The following is a 25,636-nucleotide window of genomic DNA, read 5'->3' on the forward strand; positions in this document are numbered from 1 at the left end:
GCAGCCCAGGAGCAAGACATCAGGACAAAGGCCATTAATAATAATAATAATAATAATAATAATAATAATAATAATAATAGAAGACCTGGCTCTGGCTCACGAATGGGACCCTGAAGAAGGAGACAGAAGGCCTGATCCTTGCAGCACAGGAACAAGACATCAGGACAAAGGCAATTAATAATAATAATAATAATAATAATAATAATAATAATAATAGAAGACCGGGCTCTGGCTCACGAATGGGACCCTGAAGAAGGAGGCAGAAGGCCTGATCCTTGCAGCCCAGGAGCAAGACATCAGGACAAAGGCCATTAATAATAATAATAATAATAATAATAATAATAGAAGACCTGGCTCTGGCTCACGAATGGGACCCTGAAGAAGGAGGCAGAAGGCCTGATCCTTGCAGCCCAGGAGCAAGACATCAGGACAAAGGCCATTAATAATAATAATAATAATAATAATAATAATAATAATAATAATAGAAGACCTGGCTCTGGCTCACGAATGGGACCCTGAAGAAGGAGACAGAAGGCCTGATCCTTGCAGCCCAGGAGCAAGACATCAGAACAAAGGCAATTAAGGCCAAGATCGAAAAATCAGCTGATGACCCAAAATGCAGACTGTGCAAGGAAACCGACGAAACCATGGATCATCTCCTCAGCTGCTGTAAGAAAATCGCACAGACAGACTACAAACAGAGGCACAACTATGCGGCCCAAATGATCCATTGGAACTTATGCCTCAAGTATCACCTTCCAGCAGCAAAGAACTGGTGGGATCACAAACCTGCAAAAGTCTTGGAAAATGAACATGCAAAGATACTGTGGGACTTCCGAATCCAGATTGACAAAGTTCTGGAACACAACACACCAGACATCACAGTTGTGGAAAAGAACAAGGTTTGGATCATGGATGTCGCCATCCCAGGTGACAGTCGCATTGACGAAAAACAACAGGAAAAACTCAGCCGCTCTCAGGACCTCAAGACTGAACTTCAAAGACTCTGGCAGAAACCAGTGCAGGTGGTCCCGGTGGTGATGGGCACATTGGGTGCCGTACCAAAAGATCTCAGCCGGCATTTGGAAACAATAGACAGTGACAAAATTACGATCTGCCAACTGCAAAAGGCCACCCGACTGGGATCTGCACGCATCATCCGGAAATACATCACACAGTCCTAGACACTTGGGAAGTGTTCGACTTGTGATTTTGTGATATGAAATCCAGCATATCTAGCTTGTTTGCTGTGTCATACAATAAGATGATGATGATGAGTATGAGTATGATGATGATGATTATTATTATTATTATTTTGTGATATGAAATCCAGCATGTCTACCTTTTTTGCTTTGTCATACAATAAAATTATTATTATTATTATTATTATTATTATTATTATTATTATTATTATTATTATTTTGTGATATGAAATCCAGCATGTCTACCTTGTTTGCTGTGTCATACAATGTCTTTGTGTCAATAATAATAAGGCAATAATTTTTCTTACTTGATTTAAATATTTTTGCTACTGTCTTTTTTTTCATTTCTTCCTTTCACTTTCCTTCCATTTTGTTTTTTAAGAAATATTCCATTTGAAGTGAAACAGGAACTTTTATTAATATAATAATAGTAATAATAGTATAATTCCTAATAATTGCAATAATAAGAAGACTGGCCCTCTTTGCACTATATAACTGTGAGAAGGAGAAAAAAGAAATATATGATTTTTTAAAAAAATCATCATACAGTGTTCCCTCACTTGTCGCGGGGGTTGCGTTCCAGGACCACCCGCAATAAGTGAAAATCCACGAAGCAGGGATATGCTATATTTATTCTCTGTGTGGAGGAGAGCAAACCACGGAACACTTACTACAAGGCAGTCTGTACTTTATTTTAGCAGTTGCAATATTCAGTCCGCCGGCAGAGAAGAAGAAGGGAAGCTAAACCACCCTTTTTTATTTCCAACCCTTCCCTACTCCCCCCCTTTATTTCTCCCCCCCCCCTTCCAAAACCCTTTGCACACCACAAAAACCCGCAAAACAGCAAAAATGCTGCGATTAATGTGTACGTTAATATTAATTGAAAACCCGCAAAACAGTGAGGGAGCGAAATGTGAATTGTGAAGTACTGAGGAACACTGTATATTGTTAATTTTGGGGTTTTGGGAATATTTACTTTTCTATTGGAAGCTTTTCTAGCAGCATCAGCATTGAAGATACCAGAGTAAGACTTCCAAAGAAGGAAAGACCAAAAAAATCAGTCATCAGAAGGTCATCTAGTCTCTCACCCTCAAGTAACCTGCAAAGCCCATAGAGGGCTTCCAATCAACTGACTTTAAGGAACACCAAAGCCTACAAAGATTATTGAAGGGCCACTAACCAAACATTAAATAACCTCAAAGCCCATAGAAAGCAAGGAAAGCCCATTCATCTGACATTTAAGTAACTCCACAGCCTATAGAGAAATGCCTCCCCTTGAATTCTTGGTACTCATGCTGGTTTTATTGATAGATGGATGGATGGATTGGGGGAGGAGCTGAGGGCTAGGGCTTCCACTCGATGACCTTGATAGCAATGTCAGCAGCCTTGCGTACAGCAGGGCTGGGATCCTGGCTGCGCTCCTGCAGCAGAGGGATGTGGGGCAGGAGGGTGCGGCGCCCCTCAGGGGCCTCAGCCAAGACAGTCAGAGCCTTCAGGGCATAGAGGCGCACCTTGCTCTCCTGGTCTTCCGTTAGTGGCAGCAGCGCCAGCAGAGCCCCCGCATCCAAGGCACCATACTTTCCTGCAGGGAACAGGGCGAGGGAGAGAGATTGTGCCAAAATTATGCCCCAGGAAACATAGTACCAGAGTCTTGGGTACATAATATGACAAAATTGGGTTTTGGGAGACATGGTATAGCAATAGGGGTCTGGGAGACATGTTATGGAGACATACTACAGCAGTAATAGGCACAGAACGGCAAAAATCAGGATCCAGGGGACATAATACAACCAGAATTTGGGTCTAGCAGATATAGTATTGCAGTCCAGAAGACACAGCATGACAAAAAAAATATATTATTTATTTATTTATTTATTTATTTAATTTATATACTGCTCTTCTCCCCCAGGGGGACCCAGGGTTTTGGGAGACACAGTAAAGCCAAAACTGTAGTACGAAACATCATATGGCATGCATCAGGATCTAGGAGACGTAGTATGGCAATAATTGTATGACAAAAAGTTGAGTCAGAAAGGCAGTATGCCCAAAGGGGGTGGGTTGGGAGACATAGCTAAAATTGTGGTCTGGAAATCATAGTATTAAGTCTGGAAGACAAAGCAGGAGAAAAAATTGGAATCTGGCAGACAACGTATAGCAAGCATCAGACTCTAGGAGATATAGTCCAATTTTAAAAAATTGTGGTTCAAGACACATAATATTGAAGTCAAGAAGTCAGGAAGACTTAGTGCAGTCAAAATTGTGGTCCAGGAAACATAATACAGCAAACATCAGAGTCCAGGAGACATAATATGCCTTCAGATATACTTACATATACAGTGGAGTCTCACTTATCTAACATAAACGGACCGGCAGAATGTTGGATAAGCAAATATGTTGGATAACAAGGAGGGATTAAGGAAAAGCCTATTAAATGTCAAATTATGTTATGATTTTACAAATTAAGCACCAAATCATCGTGTTTTACAACAAGCCTGCCACTTGTTTGGGAGCGTGGCTGCACTTGTGTTGTTGTTGGGCGTGTTGGCCCGCTGCACGTTGCTGCCTGGAGAAATAGCTGTGGCTCCGGGCGGGAGGCAGACTGCGTTGGATAATACAGAACGTTGGATGAGTGGAGGTTGGATAAGCGAGACTTTACTGTATATATGGAGCAGCCCTTGGGGGCATTTTGAGAAAATAGACCAAAACCCATATTTAGTATTGTTATTAATAGAATTCTGATTGGCTTCTTCTCAAATTTACAAAACTATATATTAATTATGTATCTGTATATCTATTTCCCTATTTGGATTAGAAATGCTTTACCAGGCGTAGTGATGGCTGCGAACATCAGTGTCCCAGCAGCGTTGGCACGGACTTCAGGGTCTTCATCCTCTAGAAGCAAAACCAGATCCGGGAAGACATTTTCCTCCAAGACAGTGTTCTTCCCTTGCAAAGGGACGCTGTGAAAAAAAAATAGATTAATGCATTAATGATTGGGGATAATGCATAAGGGAAAGGCAGCACAAGACAGGTACAGAAGTGGCACAGGAAGATCTGGCTACTTCAAAGGAATTCAGATGACAGATTAAGAGAATTGAAGCATCAAACAAATATTGAGGCATATGTTATTGTTGTTGTTGCTGTTATTCTTGTGCTTGTTATATCTGGCTACTCCAATTTGATTTTAAAATTTATTTTGTGTCAAAAGCATTGCATAAGTATAAAACTAATAAAATAAAGGGAGTACAAGCAATTAAATAATTTTAAACCTAAAATGGGCAACAGCAACTGCATTGTCTGTTGCTTTAAACAGTTAATCTATGCACTCCAAATTGATTCAGATAGTGAAGAACTCGATGAAGCCTTCTGTCAACAGTTGACCCAACAGGCACAAAGAAGAGATATAGTAGTCATGGGCAATTTCAACTATCCCTGGATATCTGCTGGAAAACAAACTCGGTCAAGAGTAGAAAGTCCAACAAATTCCTCATTTGCCTTGCAGACAATTTTATGGTCCAGAAGGTAGAAGAGGCAACAAGGGGATCTCATCCTAACAAACGCGGAGGACCAAATCAATGCAGGTGAAGTGGTCGGATCCTTAGGGGCAAATGACCATGTGCTCCTGCAGTTTGCGATACAAAGGAAGGCCAAAACTAAGATAAGTCAAACTCGCATTCTGGACTTCAGGAGAGCTGACTTCCAAAAAAGGAAGGAAAGACAGAGCGGCATTCCATGGAGGCCAGTACTAAAAGACAAGGGAGTTATGGGTGGATGGGAGTTTGTCAAGAGTGAAATACTCAAGGCCCAATTGCAAACAGTGCCAACAAAGAGTAAAAATAAGGCAAGTGCAAAAAAGCCAGAATGGATGTCCGAGGAACGTCTAAAAGGGGTCAGACTCAAAAGAGACACTTCCAGTCAGTTTCCGCAGGATGTTGTTGCGTGCGGCTACTTTGTGCCTGGTGTTCACGCAGAGTTTCCTATATGTTAGTGTTCGGTCTAAGGTGACACCAAGGTATTTAGGATGGAAACAGTGTCCGAGCTCTTGGCCTTCCCAAGTAACTTTCAGTTTCCTGTTGGCTTCGCGGTTACGTAGGTGGAAAGTGCACACTTGTGTCTTGGCAGGGTTAGGCTTCAGGTGGTTCTCTTTGTAGTAGCTGGAGAGGTCTTTCAAGGCATTGGTGAGTTGGCTTTCAACTGTTTCAAAATCTTTCGCTTGTGTTGTGAGGCCAAGGTCATCAGCATATATAAAGCTCTTTGTGAGTGGTGGTTGTGGCTGATTGTTCGTGAAGATGTTAAACAAGGTCGGGGCAAGAACGCTGCCTTGGGGTAAACCATTCTTTTGCCTCCTCCATCTGCTTTTCTGGCCCTGAAACTCCACATAGAAGCTGCGGTTTTCTAAGAGGGTCTAGACAGTTTTTGTAAAGTCAAAGTCCCGGGTAATATGGTAGAGTTTATGCAGCATTTTTCTATGTTGCACCGTGTCATAGGCTGCCGTAAGGCCCACAAAGACTGTTCCCGTGATGCAGCCTTTCTCATGGCCTTCCTCAATATGCTCAGTCAGATGGAGAATTTGACCTGTGTAGTTTTTCCCTGTAGTAAACCTGCTTGTTGTGCAATAAGCTTGGGTTCTATGGCAGGTCCTAATCGATTTAATAGCATCCTCTCATATATACTTTATGTAGATGACAGAAGAGGGAGATTGGTCGGTAGTTCCTGGCACTAGAGGCGCCTTTAGCAGGTTTTAAAATGGCAATGATCTAAGATTCCCCTTGGTAGGAAGCAGTCATTGAAGTTTGTACATTGAGTATCCCTTATCCATATATACATGTGTGCAATGCTTCTTAAGGCCCATTCAACCTCACTCCTCAGGATGTCTGGCTCTAGTTCACTCACCACACCATCAAAACTATCCTCGATATTATTATCCTTCCTTCTGTACATTCTCGCCACCTTCTCTTGAGGAAGGAAAGAGCAAAAAGTTTTCCTTGGTGCTGGAGGGACACCACTCTGGAAAAGATTTTGCCCCTCTTCCACCAGAAAGGGTTAGGGATGGAAGAAAAGACCAATAATGGAAGAGCTTTGTGCAATGCAAACCTACAGATTGCAGTTTTCCCTTCTCCTTTCTTCTCTTTCCCGTCCCACACCTGTTTGGGTCCCTGCGAATATTGCCGTGTTATTAGCAATGCTTCTTAAGGCCTTCTCAACCTCACTCCTCAGGATGTCTGGCTCTAGTTCACTCACCACACTGTCAAAGCCATCCTCGATATTATTATCCTTCCTTCTGTACATTCTCACCACCTTTTCTTGATCTCTTCAGCTTCTGTTAGGTAGCTGAATACATATAGGTGAATAATAATAATAATAATAATAATAATAATAATAATAATAATAAGCAGAGGCAAGACAGACTTCAAGCAGAGGCATAACACCGTTGCTCAGAGGATTCATGAAAACTTGTTCCACAAATACATCTGCCTGTGACCAAGAACTGGTGGGATCACAAGCCGAAAAAGTTACAGAGAATGAGCATGTCAAGCTACTCTGGGACTTCAGAATTCAGACAGAGTGAGTTTTGGAGCACAAGACTCCTGAACTCACAATCGTGTTAAAAGACAAAGTATGAATTGTTGATGTTGCAATCCCAGGTGACAGCACAATTGAGGAGAAACAACTGGAAAAGCTGGCACAATATGAAGATTTAAAGATTGTATTGCAAAGACTGGCACAAGCCAATCAAGGGGTCCCAGTGGTGATGGGCACACTGGGTGCAGGGCCTAAAGACCTTGGCCTGCACTTGAACACAATTGGTACAGACAAAATTACCATCTGGCAGCAGCAGAAGGCCACCTTACTGGGATCTGCACGCATTATTTGCCAATACATCACAGAGTCCTAGACACTTGGGAAGGGTCCAACCTGGGATCACAAACCTGCAAAAGTCTTGGAGAATGAACAGGCAAAGATACTGTGGGACTTCTGAATCCAGACTGACAAAGTTCTGGAACACAACACACCAGACATCACAGTTGTGGAAAAGAAAGAGGTTTGGATCATTGATGTCGCCATCCCAGGTGACAGTCGCATTGACGAAAAACAACAGGAAAAACTCAGCCGCTCTCAGGACCTCAAGATTGAACTTCAAAGACTCAGGCAGAAACCAGTGCAGGTGGTCCCGGTGGTGATGGGCACACTGGGTGCCGTGCCAAAAGATCTCAGCCGGCATTTGGAAACAATAGACATTGACAAAATCACGATCTGCCAACTGCAAAAGGCCACCCTGCTGGGATCTGCAGCATCATCAGAAAATACATCACACAGTCCTAGACACTTGGGAAGTGTCCGACTTGTGATTTTGTGATATGAAATCCAGCATATCTAGCTTGTTTGCTGTGTCATACAATAATAATAATAATAATAATAATAATAATAATAATAATAATAATACAAGTAATCTGAAAAATATGAAAGAGAAGAAACTGAAGAATGACAAAATCAAGCAATACCTGATCCGAAAGTACTGGCTGAACACCAGAAAAATTGAAGAAGCTTTGGAAATTGTGAAAGAACAAATTACAGCAACAGCCAGAAAAATTGAAAGGTATGAAGCCAGAATCATCCAGTACAGACAAAATCAACTGTTTCAATCAGACCAAAGACGGTTCTACCAGAATCTGAACCAAACAACAGACACAGTAACCATAAAACCAGAGAAAACTGCAACAACAAAGTTCTGGAAAGAGCTTTGGGAAAATAATAAGAACTACAACAAAAACGCTGGGTGGATAAAGGAGTTTGAAGGAAAATTCTCACAGAACAAAATGGAACTGATGGAAATAACAACTGAAATGATCAGCAAACGAGTGCAAAAAGTCAAGAACTGGACATCGCCTGGTAGTGATCAACTTCATGGATTTTGGCTCAAACATCTGATTAGTTTACATGGAAAAATGGCCCAACAATTCAATGAGATGCTGCAGAAAGGAAGTATCAGTGAATGGCTAACAACTGGAAGAACATACCTGATACAAAAGGATCCAGCAAAAGGAGCAGCACCAGGAAACTACAGGCCAATAACGTGTCTGCCCACTATGTTTAAACTACTGACTGGCATCATAGCTGACAGAATTCAAGACTATCTTGAAGAAAAAACATCTTGCCAGATGAACAGAAAGGCAACAAACGGAAAAGCAGGGGCACAAAAGACCAGTTATTGATTGACAAAATGATTCTGGAGAACTGTAAGAGCCGAAAAGCTAATCTTCACATGACGTGGATTGACTACAAAAAGGCCTTTGACTCACTCCCACACAGCTGGATCATCAAGTGCCTGGACGCCATCGGGATTTGTAAAACAGTTGGCACCTTCATTGAAAACATGATGGAGCACTGGAAAACTGAACTGTTTGTTGGAAATGAAAGCTATGGACTTGTCAACATCAGGAGAGGAATTTTCCAGGGAGACTCATTGTCCCCTCTGCTTTTCATTATTGCCATGATCCCTCTGTCAACAATCTTACAAAAAACAAACCTCGGCTATCAAACATCTAAGAATTCTCACAAAATTTCACATTTGATGTACATGGATGACCTGAAGCCATATGGGAAAATGGAAACTGAAATCCAGTCTCTGACCAACACTGTCCGAATTTTTAGCACTGATATCAACATGGAGTTTGGTTTGGACAAATGTTTGACAGTGGCATTGAAGAAGGGAAAAATCATTGAAAGTGAGGGCATCAATATGCCCAATGGCCAAACAATAAAGTGTCACCAGCCAGAGGCCTATAAATATCTGGGCATACTACAGCTGGACAACATCAAGCATGAACATGTGGAGACTGTGGTCAGCAAAGAATACACACAAAGGGTCAGAAAAATTCTCAAAAGCAAGCTCAATGGAGGCAACACCATCAAGGCCATAAACACCTGGGCCACACCTGTCATAAGATATACTGCTGGCATTATAAACTGGACACAGGTGGAACTGGACAATTTGGACAGAAAAACAAGAAAACTCATGACCATTCATCATTCACTGCACCCTCGCAGTGATGTTGACCGGCTATATCTGCCTAGAAGATCAGGGGGCAGAGGACTCTTACAAGTAAAGCAAGCAGTCAAAGAAGAAGAACATGCCCTGGCAGAATATGTCAAGCAAAGTGAAGAACCTGCTTTGATTGAAGTCAAAAATCAGAAACTCCTCAAAACACAGCAGACAAAAAAACAGTACAAGAAAACTGCACTACAAACTAGAGCTGACAGCTGGCACAACAAAACACTGCATGGAAAGTTCCTTGACAAAATTGAAGGAAAAGCTGATAAAGAGAAGACCTGGCTCTGGCTCACGAATGGGACCCTGAAGAAGGAGACAGAAGGCCTGATCCTTGCAGCCCAGGAGCAAGACATCAGAACAAATGCAATCAAGGCCAAGATCGAAAAATCAGCTGATGACCCAAAGTGCAGACTGTGCAAGGAAACCGATGACACCATGGATCATATCCTCAGCTGCTGTAAGAAAATTGCACAGACAGACTACAAACAGAGGCACAACTATGTGGCCCAAATGATTCATTGGAACCTATGCCTCAAGTATCACCTCCCTGCAGTTAACAACTGGTGGGATCACAAACCTGCAAAGGTTGTGGAAAATGAACACGCAAAGATACTGTGGGACTTCCGAATCCAGACTGACAAAGTTCTGGAACACAACACACCAGACATCACAGTTGTGGAAAAGAACAAGGTTTGGATCATTGATGTTGCCATCCCAGGTGACAGTCGCATTGACGAAAAACAACAGGAAAAACTCAGCCGCTCTCAGGACCTCAAGATTGAACTGCAAAGACTCTGGCAGAAACCAGTGCAGGTGGTCCCGGTGGTGATGGGCACACTGGGTGCCGTGCCAAAAGATCTCAGCCGGCATTTGGAAACAATAGACATTGACAAAATCACCATCTGCCAACTGCAAAAGGCCACCCTGCTGGGATCTGCGCGCATCATCCAAAAATACATCACACAGTCCTAGACACTTGGGAAGTGTTCGACTTGTGATTTTGTGATACGAAATCCAGCATATCTAGCTTGTTTGCTGTGTCATACAACGTCGTTGTGTCAATAATAATAATGGGAAGTGTCCGACATGTGATCCAAAACAACAGCCAGCAGAGTGGACTCATCTTGTTTTGTTTATAATAATAATAATAATAATAATAATAATAATAATAATAATACATGTACTACTACTCCAAATGGATTTAAATAATGGAATAGGGGAAACAAAGCATTTTATAGGGACAGGGGAAGAATAATAATAATCCTAATAGCTCTTCTCCCCCTCCTTGCTAACCTGATGGCCATGAGGGCCTGTGTGGCGCGGCTGCGTATGCGCAGGTCAGGGTGGGCGAGCTTCTCCTTGAAGACGCGGACGGCGCCCGAGGCCAGCGCCTCGAAGGCCTCTGTGCGCAGGCAGCCCCACAGCGTGTCCAGGATCAGCACCTGGATCTCCTCCGGCTCCGAGCGCAGCTTCAGGACCAGCGAGGGCACCAGGCCGCTCTCCACCACGCACACCGCCCCTGCCGGGAGGAGGGAGGGAGGGAGGGAGGCAGGCACGCCGTCAGGGACCCCCCGGGCCTCGCTGACGCCCCACCCCACCCCACCCGGACCCCATCCCGGACCCTGCTTGGCATCTGCCCGCATTTAGCCCATGCGCTCCTCCTTGGGAGAGGAGGGCTTCAGCGGACCACGGATTTCAGAGGGAAATCCTATTCTAGCCATGGTTCGACTCCCATCCAATTCCAAACCAACGCTGAGACTGCTTAGCAATGTATTCATAATCTATTTAGTTCTTGTGTTCATTAATGCCTCGTCAACCTATTAATTGTATAGGTTTTGCCCAAGCCTGTAGCCAAGGGGAGATTAGGGGTTGGACCCCCCCCCCCCCTCAAATTTTATGATTATAAAAAACCTGGTTTACTTATGAATTTTAACTGGTTAGCCTAAATCTCCATGCTAAGTCTATGAGAAGGAATAATTATGAGTCCCCCCAGAACTACAAGCACTATCTCAACCAAACATGACAATTTATTCACTGTCATTATCTACCTTTCCACCAATTTACATTATAATAGTTGGAATACCTGATATAGTGGAAGCTACCAAGTTGGCCCACCCCCAATGGGCAAGCAAAGCCTAAGGCATAGGGGGGAATTTGAAAGCCCCCCTCCCGTCCTCCCCCCATGAAGACAACCAGACTTGGTGGGGGTGGTTGACAGGCAGAGCTGCGGTCTATGTAAGGCTGATTTGCCCCCCCTCCCCCCCGCCCCATAGCCCTCTTTGTTGCAGCTTGAGGTAGGATGCAGATTCCTAATGGGGGATTAGACCTTTCCCTCCTCAATCCTTCCCCTCCCCATTTCCAGAGGATAATAGGGTTCCCATTGCTATGTATTTGCCCAAGGGATTCATCCTACAGTGTGGGCAGCTTCAACCCAGCAAACGATGCTAAATGTCTATCAAAGCAAATGAACGTTTTTGAGAACCATTGCAGTAGCTGGTACTGCTGAAGACCCCAGAATATGCACACCTGAATTATAGGTGAAAACTAGCTGTGCCCGGCAACATTTAGCTGTGGCGAAGTCTGGTGGTATGGGAAATAAAGTATTGAAGAATTGGTGGTAGTTAAGGTCAAGGGTCAAGGTATCCCCTGACGTTAAGTCCAGTCGTGACGGACTCTGGGGGTTGGTGCTCATCTCCATTTCTAACCTGAAGAGCCGGCGTTATCCATAGACTCCTCCAAGCCTGGCTGCTTCCCTGTCTGAGGGGGGGATCCTTTGTTGGGAGGTGTTAGCTGGCCCTGATTGTTTCCTGGATGGAATAGCTGTGTTTTCAGAGTGTTGCTCTTTATTTACTGTCCTGCGATGATAAAGTGGTGAGCACGGAATGGCCTTGCAGCTTCAAAGCCTGGCTGCTTCCCTGTCTGATGGGGGGGGGATCCTTTGTTGGGAGGTGTTAGCTAGCCCTGGTTGTTTCCTGGATGGAATAGCTGTGTTTTCAGAGTGTTGCTCTTTATTTACTGTCCTGAGATGATAAAGTGGTGAGCACGGAATGGCCTTGCAGCTTCAAAGCCTGGCTGCTTCCCTGTCTGATGGGGGGGATCCTTTGTTGGGAGGTGTTAGCTGGCCCTGATTGTTTCCTGGATGGAATAGCTGTGTTTTCAGAGTGTTGCTCTTTATTTACTGTCCTGAGATGATAAAGTGGTGAGCACGGAATGGCCTTGCAGCTTCAAAGCCTGGCTGCTTCCCTGTCTGAGGGGGGGGATCCTTTGTTGGGAGGTGTTAGCTAGCCCTGGTTGTTTCCTGGATGGAATAGCTGTGTTTTCAGAGTGTTGCTCTTTATTTACTGTCCTGAGATGATAAAGTGGTGAGCACGGAATGGCCTTGCAGCTTCAAAGCCTGGCTGCTTCCCTGTCTGATGGGGGGGGATCCTTTGTTGGGAGGTGTTAGCTGGCCCTGATTGTTTCCTGGATGGAATAGCTGTGTTTTCAGAGTGTTGCTCTTTATGTACTGTCCTGCGATGATAAAGTGGTGAGCACGGAATGGCCTTGCAGCTTCAAAGCCTGGCTGCTTCCCTGTCTGATGGGCGGGGGATCCTTTGTTGGGAGGTGTTAGCTGGCCCTGATTGTTTCCTGGATGGAATAGCTGTGTTTTCAGAGTGTTGCTCTTTATGTACTGTCCTGCGATGATAAAGTGGTGAGCACGGAATGGCCTTGCAGCTTCAAAGCCTGGCTGCTTCCCTGTCTGATGGGGGGGATCCTTTGTTGGGAGGTGTTAGCTGGCCCTGATTGTTTCCTGGATGGAATAGCTGTGTTTTCAGAGTGTTGCTCTTTATGTACTGTCCTGCGATGATAAAGTGGTGAGCACGGAATGGCCTTGCAGCTTCAAAGCCTGGCTGCTTCCCTGTCTGATGGGGGGGATCCTTTGTTGGGAGGTGTTAGCTGGCCCTGATTGTTTCCTGGATGGAATAGCTGTGTTTTCAGAGTGTTGCTCTTTATGTACTGTCCTGCGATGATAAAGTGGTGAGCACGGAATGGCCTTGCAGCTTCAAAGCCTGGCTGCTTCCCTGTCTGATGGGCGGGGGATCCTTTGTTGGGAGGTGTTAGCTGGCCCTGATTGTTTCCTGGATGGAATAGCTGTGTTTTCAGTGTGTTGCTCTTTATGTACTGTCCTGAGATGAGAGAGTGATGAGCACGGAATGGCCTTGCAGCTTCAAAGCCTGGCTGCTTCCCTGTCTGATGGGGGGGGATCCTTTGTTGGGAGGTGTTAGCTGGCCCTGGTTGTTTCCTGGATGGAATAGCTGTGTTTTCAGAGTGTTGCTCTTTATGTACTGTCCTGCGATGATAAAGTGGTGAGCATGGAATGGCCTTGCAGCTTCAAAGCCTGGCTGCTTCCCTGTCTGATGGGGGGGATCCTTTGTTGGGAGGTGTTAGCTGGCCCTGATTGTTTCCTGGATGGAATAGCTGTGTTTTCAGAGTGTTGCACTTTATTTACTGTCCTGCGATGATAAAGTGGTGAGCATGGAATGGCCTTGCAGCTTCAAAGCCTGGCTGCTTCCCTGTCTGAGGGGGGGATCCTTTGTTGGGAGGTGTTAGCTGGCCCTGACTGTTTCCTGGATGGAATAGCTGTGTTTTCAGAGTGTTGCTCTTTATTTACTGTCCTGAGATTAGAGAGTGATGAGCATGGAATGGCCTTGCAGCTTCCAAGCCTGATGGTTTCCCCTCTGAGGGAGGGGGGGATCCTTTGTTGGGAGGTGTTAGCTGGCCCTGACTGTTTCCTGGATGGAATAGCTGTGTTTTCAGAGTGTTGCTCTGAATGAGAGAGTGATGAGCACGGAATGGCCTTGCAGCTTCCAAGCCTGATGGTTTCCCCTCTGAGGGAGGGGGGGATCCTTTGTTGGGAGGTGTTAGCTGGCCCTGACTGTTTCCTGGATGGAATAGCTGTGTTTTCAGAGTGTTGCTCTGAATGAGAGAGTGATGAGCACGGAATGGCCTTGCAGCTTCCAAGCCTGATGGTTTCCCCTCTGAGGGAGGGGGGGATCCTTTGTTGGGAGGTGTTAGCTGGCCCTGACTGTTTCCTGGATGGAATAGCTGTGTTTTCAGAGTGTTGCTCTTTATTTACTGTCCTGAGATGAGAGAGTGATGAGCATGGAATGGCCTTGCAGCTTCCAAGCCTGATGGTTTCCCCTCTGAGGGAGGGGGGATCCTTTGTTGGGAGGTGTTAGCTGGCCCTGATTGTTTCCTGGATGGAATAGCTGTGTTTTCAGAGTGTTGCACTTTATTTACTGTCCTGCGATGATAAAGTGGTGAGCACGGAATGGCCTTGCAGCTTCAAAGCCTGGCTGCTTCCCTGTCTGATGGGGGGGGATCCTTTGTTGGGAGGTGTTAGCTAGCCCTGGTTGTTTCCTGGATGGAATAGCTGTGTTTTCAGAGTGTTGCACTTTATTTACTGTCCTGAGATGAGAGAGTGATGAGCACGGAATGGCCTTGCAGCTTCAAAGCCTGGCTGCTTCCCTGTCTGAGGGGGGGGATCCTTTGTTGGGAGGTGTTAGCTGGCCCTGGTTGTTTCCTGGATGGAATAGCTGTGTTTTCAGAGTGTTGCTCTTTATTTACTGTCCTGAGATGATAAAGTGGTGAGCACGGAATGGCCTTGCAGCTTCAAAGCCTGGCTGCTTCCCTGTCTGATGGGGGGGGATCCTTTGTTGGGAGGTGTTAGCTAGCCCTGGTTGTTTCCTGGATGGAATAGCTGTGTTTTCAGAGTGTTGCACTTTATTTACTGTCCTGAGATGAGAGAGTGATGAGCACGGAATGGCCTTGCAGCTTCAAAGCCTGGCTGCTTCCCTGTCTGATGGGGGGGGATCCTTTGTTGGGAGGTGTTAGCTGGCCCTGGTTGTTTCCTGGATGGAATAGCTGTGTTTTCAGAGTGTTGCTCTTTATTTACTGTCCTGAGATGATAAAGTGGTGAGCACGGAATGGCCTTGCAGCTTCAAAGCCTGGCTGCTTCCCTGTCTGATGGGGGGGGGGATCCTTTGTTGGGAGGTGTTAGCTGGCCCTGGTTGTTTCCTGGATGGAATAGCTGTGTTTTCAGAGTGTTGCTCTTTATTTACTGTCCTGAGATGATAAAGTGGTGAGCACGGAATGGCCTTGCAGCTTCAAAGCCTGGCTGCTTCCCTGTCTGATGGGGGGGGATCCTTTGTTGGGAGGTGTTAGCTAGCCCTGCTTGTTTCCTGGATGGAGAGTGTTGCACTTTATTTACTGTCCTGAGATGAGAGAGTGATGAGCACGGAATGGCCTTGCAGCTTCAAAGCCTGGCTGCTTCCCTGTCTGATGGGGGGGGATCCTTTGTTGGGAGGTGTTAGCTGGCCCTGATTGTTTCCTGGATGGAATAGCTGTGTTTTCAGAGTGTTGCTCTTTATTTACTGTCCTGAGATGATAAAGTGGTGAGCACGGAATGGCCTTGCAGCTTCAAAGCCTGGCTGCTTCCCTGTCTGATGGGGGGGGATCCTTTGTTGGGAGGTGTTAGCTAGCCCTGGTTGTTTCCTGGATGGAATAGCTGTGTTTTCAGAGTGTTGCTCTTTATTTACTGTCCTGAGATGAGAGAGTGATGAGCACGGAATGGCCTTGCAGCTTCAAAGCCTGGCTGCTTCCCTGTCTGATGGGGGGGGATCCTTTGTTGGGAGGTGTTAGCTGGCCCTGATTGTTTCCTGGATGGAATAGCTGTGTTTTCAGAGTGTTGCTCTTTATTTACTGTCCTGAGATGATAAAGTGGTGAGCACGGAATGGCCTTGCAGCTTCAAAGCCTGGCTGCTTCCCTGTCTGATGGGGGGGGATCCTTTGTTGGGAGGTGTTAGCTAGCCCTGGTTGTTTCCTGGATGGAATAGCTGTGTTTTCAGAGTGTTGCTCTTTATTTACTGTCCTGAGATGAGAGAGTGATGAGCACGGAATGGCCTTGCAGCTTCAAAGCCTGGCTGCTTCCCTGTCTGAGGGGGGGGATCCTTTGTTGGGAGGTGTTAGCTAGCCCTGGTTGTTTCCTGGATGGAATAGCTGTGTTTTCAGAGTGTTGCTCTTTATTTACTGTCCTGAGATGATAAAGTGGTGAGCACGGAATGGCCTTGCAGCTTCAAAGCCTGGCTGCTTCCCTGTCTGATGGGGGGGGATCCTTTGTTGGGAGGTGTTAGCTGGCCCTGATTGTTTCCTGGATGGAATAGCTGTGTTTTCAGAGTGTTGCTCTTTATTTACTGTCCTGAGATGATAAAGTGGTGAGCACGGAATGGCCTTGCAGCTTCAAAGCCTGGCTGCTTCCCTGTCTGATGGGGGGGGATCCTTTGTTGGGAGGTGTTAGCTAGCCCTGGTTGTTTCCTGGATGGAATAGCTGTGTTTTCAGAGTGTTGCACTTTATTTACTGTCCTGAGATGAGAGAGTGATGAGCACGGAATGGCCTTGCAGCTTCAAAGCCTGGCTGCTTCCCTGTCTGAGGGGGGCGGAGGGATCCTTTGTTGAGCAGCCAGGCCTTGCAGTTGTGAGGCGAGGAAAGGAAATGGGCTGTAACATGTTTGGTGAGTGCGGTGGCAGGGAGGGGGGGAGTTTAAAGGGGATCTACCGTGGGGTTTGAGTAGTTTTTTCATTGGGTAGGTCCCTGAGGGGCGGCATTCTGAACCCACCTTGCTCCTCCCGAGAAGCATTAGGTTGTGGGGTGGTGGGGAGGAGAGGGACGATGTCTGAGGGGGGAAAAGGAGTGCGCGTGGTAGCGGCCGGTGGAGGGAGGGATGTGGATTGTTGTGTGTGCACGCGGGCTGGCCTCTTGGGCATGCGCAGATCCCGGTATTTGGGGGTTTTTTGGCCCCATGGAGGTTAGGGATGTGTAGTTTGTTTCTAAGAACATAGAGACGTGGATGAGGGGTTGTGTTGTCAATTTTCTAGGTTGGGGGGCCTTTAGTTTTGTTGTTTGCTCGGTGGAGCAATGCCATTCTCCTTTTATATATATAGACTAGCTGTGCCCGGCCACGCGTTGCTTTGGCTGATGGGAATAATTTGTTGATCAGGTGGAATAGCAGTGAATAGCCTTGCAGCCTTAAAGTCTGGGTGTTTTCTCCTTACGTGAATCCTTGTTTGGTGAGCTGGAATACAATGGAATAGGTTTGCTGCTTGGAAGGCTGGGTACTTGCGTTTTGGGGAAATGGTTTTTTAGCCAATTTGAATGGCACTGAATAGCCTCGCTGTTTCAAAGACTGACTGCTTTCTACATAGGGGCATCTTTTCTTGGGCAGGTTGAATGAGATGGAGTAGCCTCATGGCTTGAAACCCTGAGGGTGTACTATGAAGGGGAAATCTTGCTTGGTTAGGTTGAACAGCACTGAATAGCCTTGCTGTTTGGAAGCCTGGTTGCTTCCTGGCTGGGGGAATTGTTTGTTGGGAGGTGTTAGCTGGCCCTGTTGGTTTCCTGTCTGGAATTAAGGCAGGAATGAAGGGGTAGGAGGAAATGGCCATATAAGGAGGTACGAGCAGGCCAGGAACACAGCCGATGGGTTATCACATGGTTTCCCTGAAATCATGTGTTTTGAGAGAAACGAAAGTAATGAAATGTAATACTGCACCACAAATATGCACCAATGGTTTGATATGTGGGCGGTCGTAAACTGAACCCACTGAATTGTATAAATAGACACTCGACCCTGTCTGCGGGGTTCTCCCTTTTCAGCATCTAGTTGTGCGTGGGATGAACCTCTGCAGCTGCAGGAAACTTTTAGTTAACTGCTTTCTTTGGAAAAAACCTCCAGTTGTCTGTCTCCTACTTCCACTGCGTCCGCACAGACACACAAGCCGAGAAGAGGGGAAGTCTGGCTTCCGCTACATTTTTGGTGACCCCGACGTGATTCCACAATAAGACGGGCCAGGAGATCGGAGACGGATCCCGTTGGCGGGACGGTCCCAACTCGGCGGTGGGGGCCAGAGGCAACTACCGTGAGACGAGAAGGGGCCCCTGAATATTGTAAGACCGGCTGCGGTACTTGCCTCTGATGCCAACGCCGGCCGACGGTGGGAGCCGCAACGACAGCGAGGTTCCAAAGGAACCAGGCAGGGAAAAGGATCCAGGGAAAAGTCCAGGGGCGAAGGTTGGTCCGACGTCTACAGCAATCTGGCAAGTATAGTGGTTAAAATGAGACACTAAGGGAACAGCGCCGGGGGGGACACAAAGGTTCCCAGGGAGGTATAAAGGGGTTCTGTCTTGTTATTCCTGACACACACCGTTGAGTGTCCAGGTGCCCAGTCCAAGGCAGTCCCCTCTATTAGGCAGGATGGGAGGCAGTGGGTTCAAATCCACCACCCCATTACAGTGTATGTTAGACAATTTCGGCTCAGTTGCAAGTAGAGCCGTAGAAGGAATTCCCCAGAGAACAAGACTTGTGAGGGTGCCCCAAGACCAAGTCGTGCAGGGCTCATGAGGAGTCGCAACTCCCGGGGAAAGGAAAAAAAAACTGTTTGATTTCTTTGTTATGTGTGGGGAATAATGAGTTTCAAGTTCTGCATGTTTCGTGGTAATATTGAAGTGAAAATGAAAAATGAGTCTATAGATTTACACAAAAAATGTTGAGCACAAATATCTAGAAATGTTTTATTACGGTTGAAAAAATCTGATCCGAAGAGGGTCTGTCTGTGTTAGTTTGCTTTTGCTGACAAGCTGCAGAGAGGCGAGAAAAAGGGAGGGAGTTAAAGTGGTGTTGAGGCTCAGAAAGTTTTTTTTTTCCTTGTTATTTCTGAGGAACAAAGGCTGTTTTCTTAAAAAGTTTTCCTTTGCACCTGGGCCTCATGCCAAAAAGATAGTGGGAAAATCTTGGCAACAGTTCAAGGTAAAAACTCCCTGTTATTCTTGTTAAAACTCAGGAGAAATGCCCAGAGAAAGATAATGGAATTCCAGTGGACAGCCAAGGTCAATGAAAGCCGCTGTAAAAATGTAATGTGAATTTAATATGAAAAAAAGAAAGAAAGAAAATGATGATGTAAATGTGTGTATATATATATATATATTGGGGTTCTGTCTTTCACCTGGATCTTAAATCCTTGCTTTTGGACTTATTTTGGGACAACTGGGTGAGAATGTTTCATGAGCTGAGATAGAGTGTGTGACTTTATCTAAACAACTAACCACTAATCAGAATTCCTGTGGACCTTGTGTGAATGAGATGTATGTGTTGAATTCAAAATGCATAAAGAGTTATAAACAATGTTAGTAGATTTGTTCAGAAGCAATTCGGAAGCTGTAGATATTTTTTTTGGAAAAAAAATGGTCTTAGGCTTGAAAAGAAAAAAAAAATCCTTGTTTTGAAAGAACAATGCTTCAGTGTTTTTAGAGAACATGGTGCTACAGACTTTAAACCCCTTACAGGTTATAGGAAAATGTTGGAGGTTCTTTTTTTTTTTGCAGCACTTTGGAATACAAGGAGAGGAGTTATTGGTTGTAGAGACTTTGTATGGAAAACTGTCACAAGTTGGCAGTGCAAGAAAATATATATATATATATTTGTTTTTGAAAAAAAATTTACCCCATATTCCTGACACAGAAGGATTAAGAACTGACATTGATTTTTAAATTTTTGATTGACATTTTATTCAAAAAGGGAGCTAGTGCCCAAGTGATAAAAAGTTATCCTTTTGAGAACCAAAGACATGATATAATTGGCTACGTCTTATGTTGCTTCATAATAATTTTGTGAGATTTGGATTCTGGACTTTGTGATTTTGGCCCAACTCTTTCTAAAGGTTACGGAAAGGAAGGACTAGGACTTTTGTAAACGGGACATTAGATCATGCAAATAGGGGCATTTTTTTTCCCATCGCCCCCAGCCTGGATTTTGCCAGATTTGAGAAGCGGCAGGAGGCTTTTCAACGTGTGTTACTAACAAATTTTGAGCTGTTCAACGAGTCGGTGTAAAAGGGGAATTGAGTAAGTTTAACACTGCAGCAGGACTGGAGTGGAAGATTGCATTGCAGCAAGTGGATACACGATTGTTAAATCGTTTGCGGAAAGGAAAAGAAAAAGATGCGGAGAAGAAAGATTTTGTTGGATTTCAAGACAGATGAGTGTGTTGTCAAAGGGACAACCTCTGAGGAGGCCTGCCTTGGATGTGAGCGAAACGACTAGAGAGAGTGCTTCAAGAGCCATACAGCCTGGAAGGATGAGTATTTCCCTCCCCTTCTTTTCCCTCTCATTGTTTTTTTTGCTACAGGTCCTGAACTCCTGTATGGGATAAACCCAGAAGTCTATGAGACAAGTTTATTGAGAGGCCTGGGAGGGCCTATAGGTGTTGCTGAGTGCTAAGGCTGTGATGGAGTGTGGCATAAGGCTGGAGGCTGTAAGGGCTGACCAACTCAACAACATACAATTTTCTATTTTGACCCAACTCTCCTGGATAGGACCTTTTGTAATGGGACATTGCAAATAATTCGGATTTTTGACGGATTTGAGAGACAATGAGGGACTTTTTCATATGCCATCTAACAACCTTGCTTTTTAAGCCAAAAGGAGGATATAGCACGGAGGCAATGTGACAAAGAATAAAATAAGTTAACCATTGCAGCAGGACCAGAGTAAAAAGGATTACTGCAGATCGCGAAAGAAGGCCCATGGAGGAATCATTTCTCAAGAGGCCATGGAGGGGTCGTTTGGGAGCTGAATAGTGGCCTACCTGCCCCACCCGTGGAGAGACAAGGGATTTCAACAAGATTGGCTGAGACAAAAGTGATGCCGAACAGGATGATCGACAGATGGGTAATCCGTTCCCCCTCCCCCATTCTCTCTCACTGTCTTCCTGCTTTCTTTTTCAGCTTTTTTTTTTTTGGACTCCTGTTCCTAAATTGGAGATCCATAAGGCATTGTTACTGAGAGGCCTGTTTTCCAAAAATGGAGATCCATAAGGCATTATTACTGGAAGGCCTGTTTTGGAATCCAAAACAGTTTAAGTCTACCCCACCCACACGCTGGGTATACTAAGTATGACAGCTAAAGCCCTGTGAGAGATGGAGATTTTCTTTACAGACTTTTCTTTACACAGAGACAATTCTTAGAGACTAGAGACTTGATTGGACAAAGAGACTTTCTTCAAATTAACTGAACATTATTCCTTTGATCAAGGAAGAGGAAACACATCCCCAGTTTGACTTTATGCCAAAGACTGAAAAGACCTGAAAGTTGGACATGTATGTGAATGGCCACCTCTGGCCATAGCAACTAATCCATCATCGGAAGAAGCCAAATGACTGGGCTAGATCAGAATTCTACTGTGGACTATGTCCTTTCTAAAACCGGATTAATATTTTTAATCCTCATGTGTTGTTTACCTCTGGTGATGAAACTATGTACAAATGCTATTCTGCGCTCATTTTCCACTGAAAAGATAGCTTGGCTGCAAGCTAGAAGGGATTGGAGGGACCCATAAGTCTGCTCATTTAGTTTGCTTCAGCTTTTGTATACACGCTTCGCAAAAAAAAAAAATGGGGGAATAAGGCAGGAATGAAGGGGTAGGAGGAAATGGCCATATAAGGAGGTACGAGCAGGCCAGGAACACAGCCGATGGGTTATCACATGGTTTCCCTGAAATCATGTGTTTTGAGAGAAACGAAAGTAATGAAATGTAATACTGCACCACAAATATGCACCAATGGTTTGATATGTGGGCGGTCGTAAACTGAACCCACTGAATTGTATAAATAGACACTCGACCCTGTCTGCGGGGTTCTCCCTTTTCAGCATCTAGTTGTGCGTGGGATGAACCTCTGCAGCTGCAGGAAACTTTTAGTAAACTGCTTTCTTTGGAAAAAACCTCCAGTTGTCTGTCTCCTACTTCCACTGCGTCCGCACAGACACACAAGCCGAGAAGAGGGGAAGTCTGGCTTCCGCTACAGAATTCCCATTTTGAGAGTTCCTCTTTATTGAATGTCCTGATTTTAGAGATTATATTGTTCTGTATTATTACACCACAGTGACTGTAGATATGATATTTGTTGCCTGAGAGCACAGGCAGGTGGAAGGGAGACAGAGGCCCATCCGAAGAGGGGGAAAGGAGAGGGAGGCTTTAGGACCCTTTAACAGGGGGGGGGGGTCTGTTCCTGGCCTTGAGGCCACCCCTTCAGGCCTCTATCTCCAAAAGAAAATAAATGGTTAAAAGAAAAGAAACCTTGGGCCTCGCGGCCTCCGTCCGGCCTGGCGGGAGGCAGAGGTGGCTCTTGGGGGGGGGGGGGGGAGGTTTGGGCTCCGGCTCTCTCATGGCTGGGGCCGCCCTGAGGCCTGCGGAGCACGGAGGAGGCTGCGGTGGTCTTCATGGGGGTGGGGAAGCCCCCCCACCTTCGGCTCTGCAGGCCTCAACATCCAAAATAAAAAGAGAAAGAAACCTTGGGGCCTCGCGGCCTCCCTCCGGCACATGGAGGAGGCCGCGGTGGCTCTTTGCGGGGGGGGGGGGGGGTGTTCCAGGCCTGCTCAGGCCCCGTTGGGGCCTGACAATTTTTACTCCGCGGCCCCTGTAGTTTTGCTGTTTTGCCTGGTGCCGCGATTCCATCACTCTTTTATATATATAGATTGAGGAAACAGAGATGTCTCCCAATGGTTCATCTAATCCAAGCTCTGCCAAATAAACCATGGAACAGGGAAAAGAGAAGAAGCTATGTCATTGTTACACCTTAGACTTTATACGAACAAAACTGTTTCTGATGACTGAATAAAAGCTCAGTTGGTGCAAAATCCACAAACTCCATGCCAGGATATGTATTTCTTACTATGGATAAGAAGAGGCAACTAAGTTTTCAATCCAAATGGTTTATTAGATTTCCCTGGTTAAGCTACTCCTTTCATGTATAAGATGTGTTCTATAAGTACAATGTGGTGTTTGGAGGAGAAGTTGGGGGTCATATCATGGAAGACATATCAATGAAGGCTATTGCAGATTAAAAACCTTTATACAGCCTAAAGAAGGGGAGTTTTAGGATTTATATATATATATATATATATACACACACACACACACAGTAGAGTCTCACTTATCGAACATAAACAGGACGGCAGAATGTTGGTTAAGAGAACATGTTGGATAATAAGGAGGGATTAAGGAAAAGCCTATTAAACATCAAGTTTATGATTTTATGCAGTGGTCTTTCGGCAGTCCATCACCATGGCCAGGTGCGCCATTCTGTAATGTTCGGGTTTTGAGTGTGTCCACCTGAAAGTGGGAGTCCGGGACAGTTTGTGGATTCTGCTGGTATCCCGTCCACCCTGCGACACTGCAGTCTCTCTGCCTGAGCTTGCAGAAGTGGTCTCTGGCCTGGTGCTGGTCTCCCAGCGCCTAGTGGTGCAGGGGGATTTCAACATCCATGCAGAGGCTTCTTTAACAGCTGCAGCACAGGACTTCATGGCTGCCATGACAACCATGGGACTGTCCCAAGTTATAACTGGACCCACCTATCAGGTGGGACACACACTGGACCTAGTTTTTATTGCGGACAGTGGTGTGGTTGGGGTGGAAGAGCAAAATATACTTCCATTGTCATGGTCCGACCACCATCTGGTCATTTTAAGACTAACCGCAACCGCTAACCTCCGCAGAGGTGGTGGACTGATTAAAATGGACTGCCCCAGGAGGCTTATGGATCCAGATGGCTTCCTGAGGTCTCTTGGGGATCTTTCTGTCATAGAGACTGACAATCCTGTCGATGCCTTGGTCAATCACTATAACAGCAAGATGACCAGGGCAATAGACACGATCGCCCCTGAACGGCCCCTCTCTATCCACCAACGCACTAGGGCTCCCTGGTTCACAGAGGAGCTGGCCATGATGAAGCAGATGCGAAGGGGTGTAGAGTGCTGCTGACAAAAAACTCGCAGGGTCGCCGACCGAACAGGGCTAGAGCTGCCACTAAGGCCTACTAAGGTTTTCACGACTGCCCGCATAGCGTCTGCAACTAATAGACCATCGGAGTTGTTCCGTGTTGTCGGGGAGCTCCTCCACCCTCCTGAGGGTGGGGAGGCACCCGAGGACGTGGCAACTCGGTGCAGTGAATTCGCACACCATTTTGCAGACAAAGTTGCTCAGATTCATTCCGACTTGGATGCTGGCCTTGATGCAATGCGAGACGAGGTGGTAACCAAGGCACCTGTCTGTCCCATCTTGTGGGATTCGTTTCAGCTTATTTGCCTGGATGACGTGGACAAGATCCTTGGAGCTGTGAGGGCAACCACTTTTGCCAAGGATCCTTGCCCTTCTTGGCTTATAAAATCAGCCAGAGGAGGGTTGGTAGAGTGGTTTGTGAGTATAATTAATGCCTCTTTGGATCAAGGCAAATTTCCATCTGCCCTAAAACAGGCCATAGTGAGGCCCATATTGAAGAAGGCCTCCCTTGATTCTTCTATTTTAAACAACTTCAGACCAATCTCGAACCTGCCTTTCTTGGGCAAGGTCCTGGAGCGGGTGGTTGCCTCTCAGCTGCAGGGTTTCCTGGATGACACCGATTTTCTGGACCCATCGCAGTCCGGCTGCAGGCCTGGGTTCAGCACCGAGACGGCTTGGGTGGCCTTGGTGGATGACCTCCGCAGGGAGCTGGGCAGGGGGAGTGTGACCCTGCTGGTTCTCCTGGACATCTCAGCGGCTTTCGAGACCATCGACCATGGTCTCCTTCTGGGACGGCTCTCTGGGATGGGCCTTGGGGGTTCTGCTCTGCAGTGGCTCCAGTCCTTCCTGGAGGGCCGTTCCCAGTTGGTGAAGCTGGGGGACACCTGTGGGGTTCCATTCTGTCCCCATGCTTTTCAACGTCTACATGAAACCGCTGGGTGAGGTCATCCGGGGATTTGGAGTTGGGTGCCATCTCTACGCAGATGACACCCAACTCTACTACTCCTTTCCACCAAACTCCAAGGAAGCCCCTCGGGTACCGGACCAGTGCCTGGCGGCTGTGATGGGCTGGGTGAGGGCGAATAAGCTGAAGCTTAATCCCGACAAGACAGAGGTCCTCGAGGCCAGTCGCATGTCTGACCGGGGTATTGGGTGGCCACCTGTGCTTGACGGGGTCGCACTCCCCCCGAAGGCGCAGGTCCATTGCAGTCTGGGGGTCCTCCTGGTCTCGGGGCTGACTCTTGAGGCTCAGGTGTCGGCCGTGGCCGGGAGGGCCTTTGCACAACTAAAGCCTGTGCGCCAGCTGCGACCGTACCTCGTGAAGTCTGACTTGGCCATGGTGGTCCACGCCTGAGTCACCTCTAGGCTGGACGATTGCAATGCGCTCTACCTGGGGCTGCCCTTGAAGATGGCCCGGAAATTACAAATAGTCCAACAACCGGCAGCCAGACTAAACGGAGCAACCTACAGGGAGAGGTCTACTCCCTTGTTTAGGGAGCTCCACTGGCTGCCGT

The 25,636-nt window shown here is 46.3% G+C and overlaps 1 protein-coding gene across 1 annotated transcript in view; it reads right to left on the minus strand.

The window, feature by feature from the left end:
- Positions 1-1,873: 1,873 nt before the first annotated feature.
- Positions 1,874-25,636, minus strand: part of rsph14 (radial spoke head 14 homolog) — a 122,636-nt gene continuing 98,873 nt past the window's right edge. Inside the window, exons 4-6 of the mRNA XM_062958819.1 lie at positions 10,549-10,774; positions 4,026-4,162; positions 1,874-2,784 (exon numbers count right to left, since the gene is read on the minus strand). Coding sequence (XP_062814889.1) covers positions 2,546-2,784; positions 4,026-4,162; positions 10,549-10,774 — 602 coding nt within the window. The 3' untranslated portion in view covers positions 1,874-2,545. The remainder of the gene's footprint in view (positions 2,785-4,025; positions 4,163-10,548; positions 10,775-25,636) is intronic.

Source organism: Anolis carolinensis, chromosome Y (genome assembly GCF_035594765.1).
Source record: "Anolis carolinensis isolate JA03-04 chromosome Y, rAnoCar3.1.pri, whole genome shotgun sequence".
NCBI lineage: Eukaryota > Metazoa > Chordata > Lepidosauria > Squamata > Dactyloidae > Anolis > Anolis carolinensis.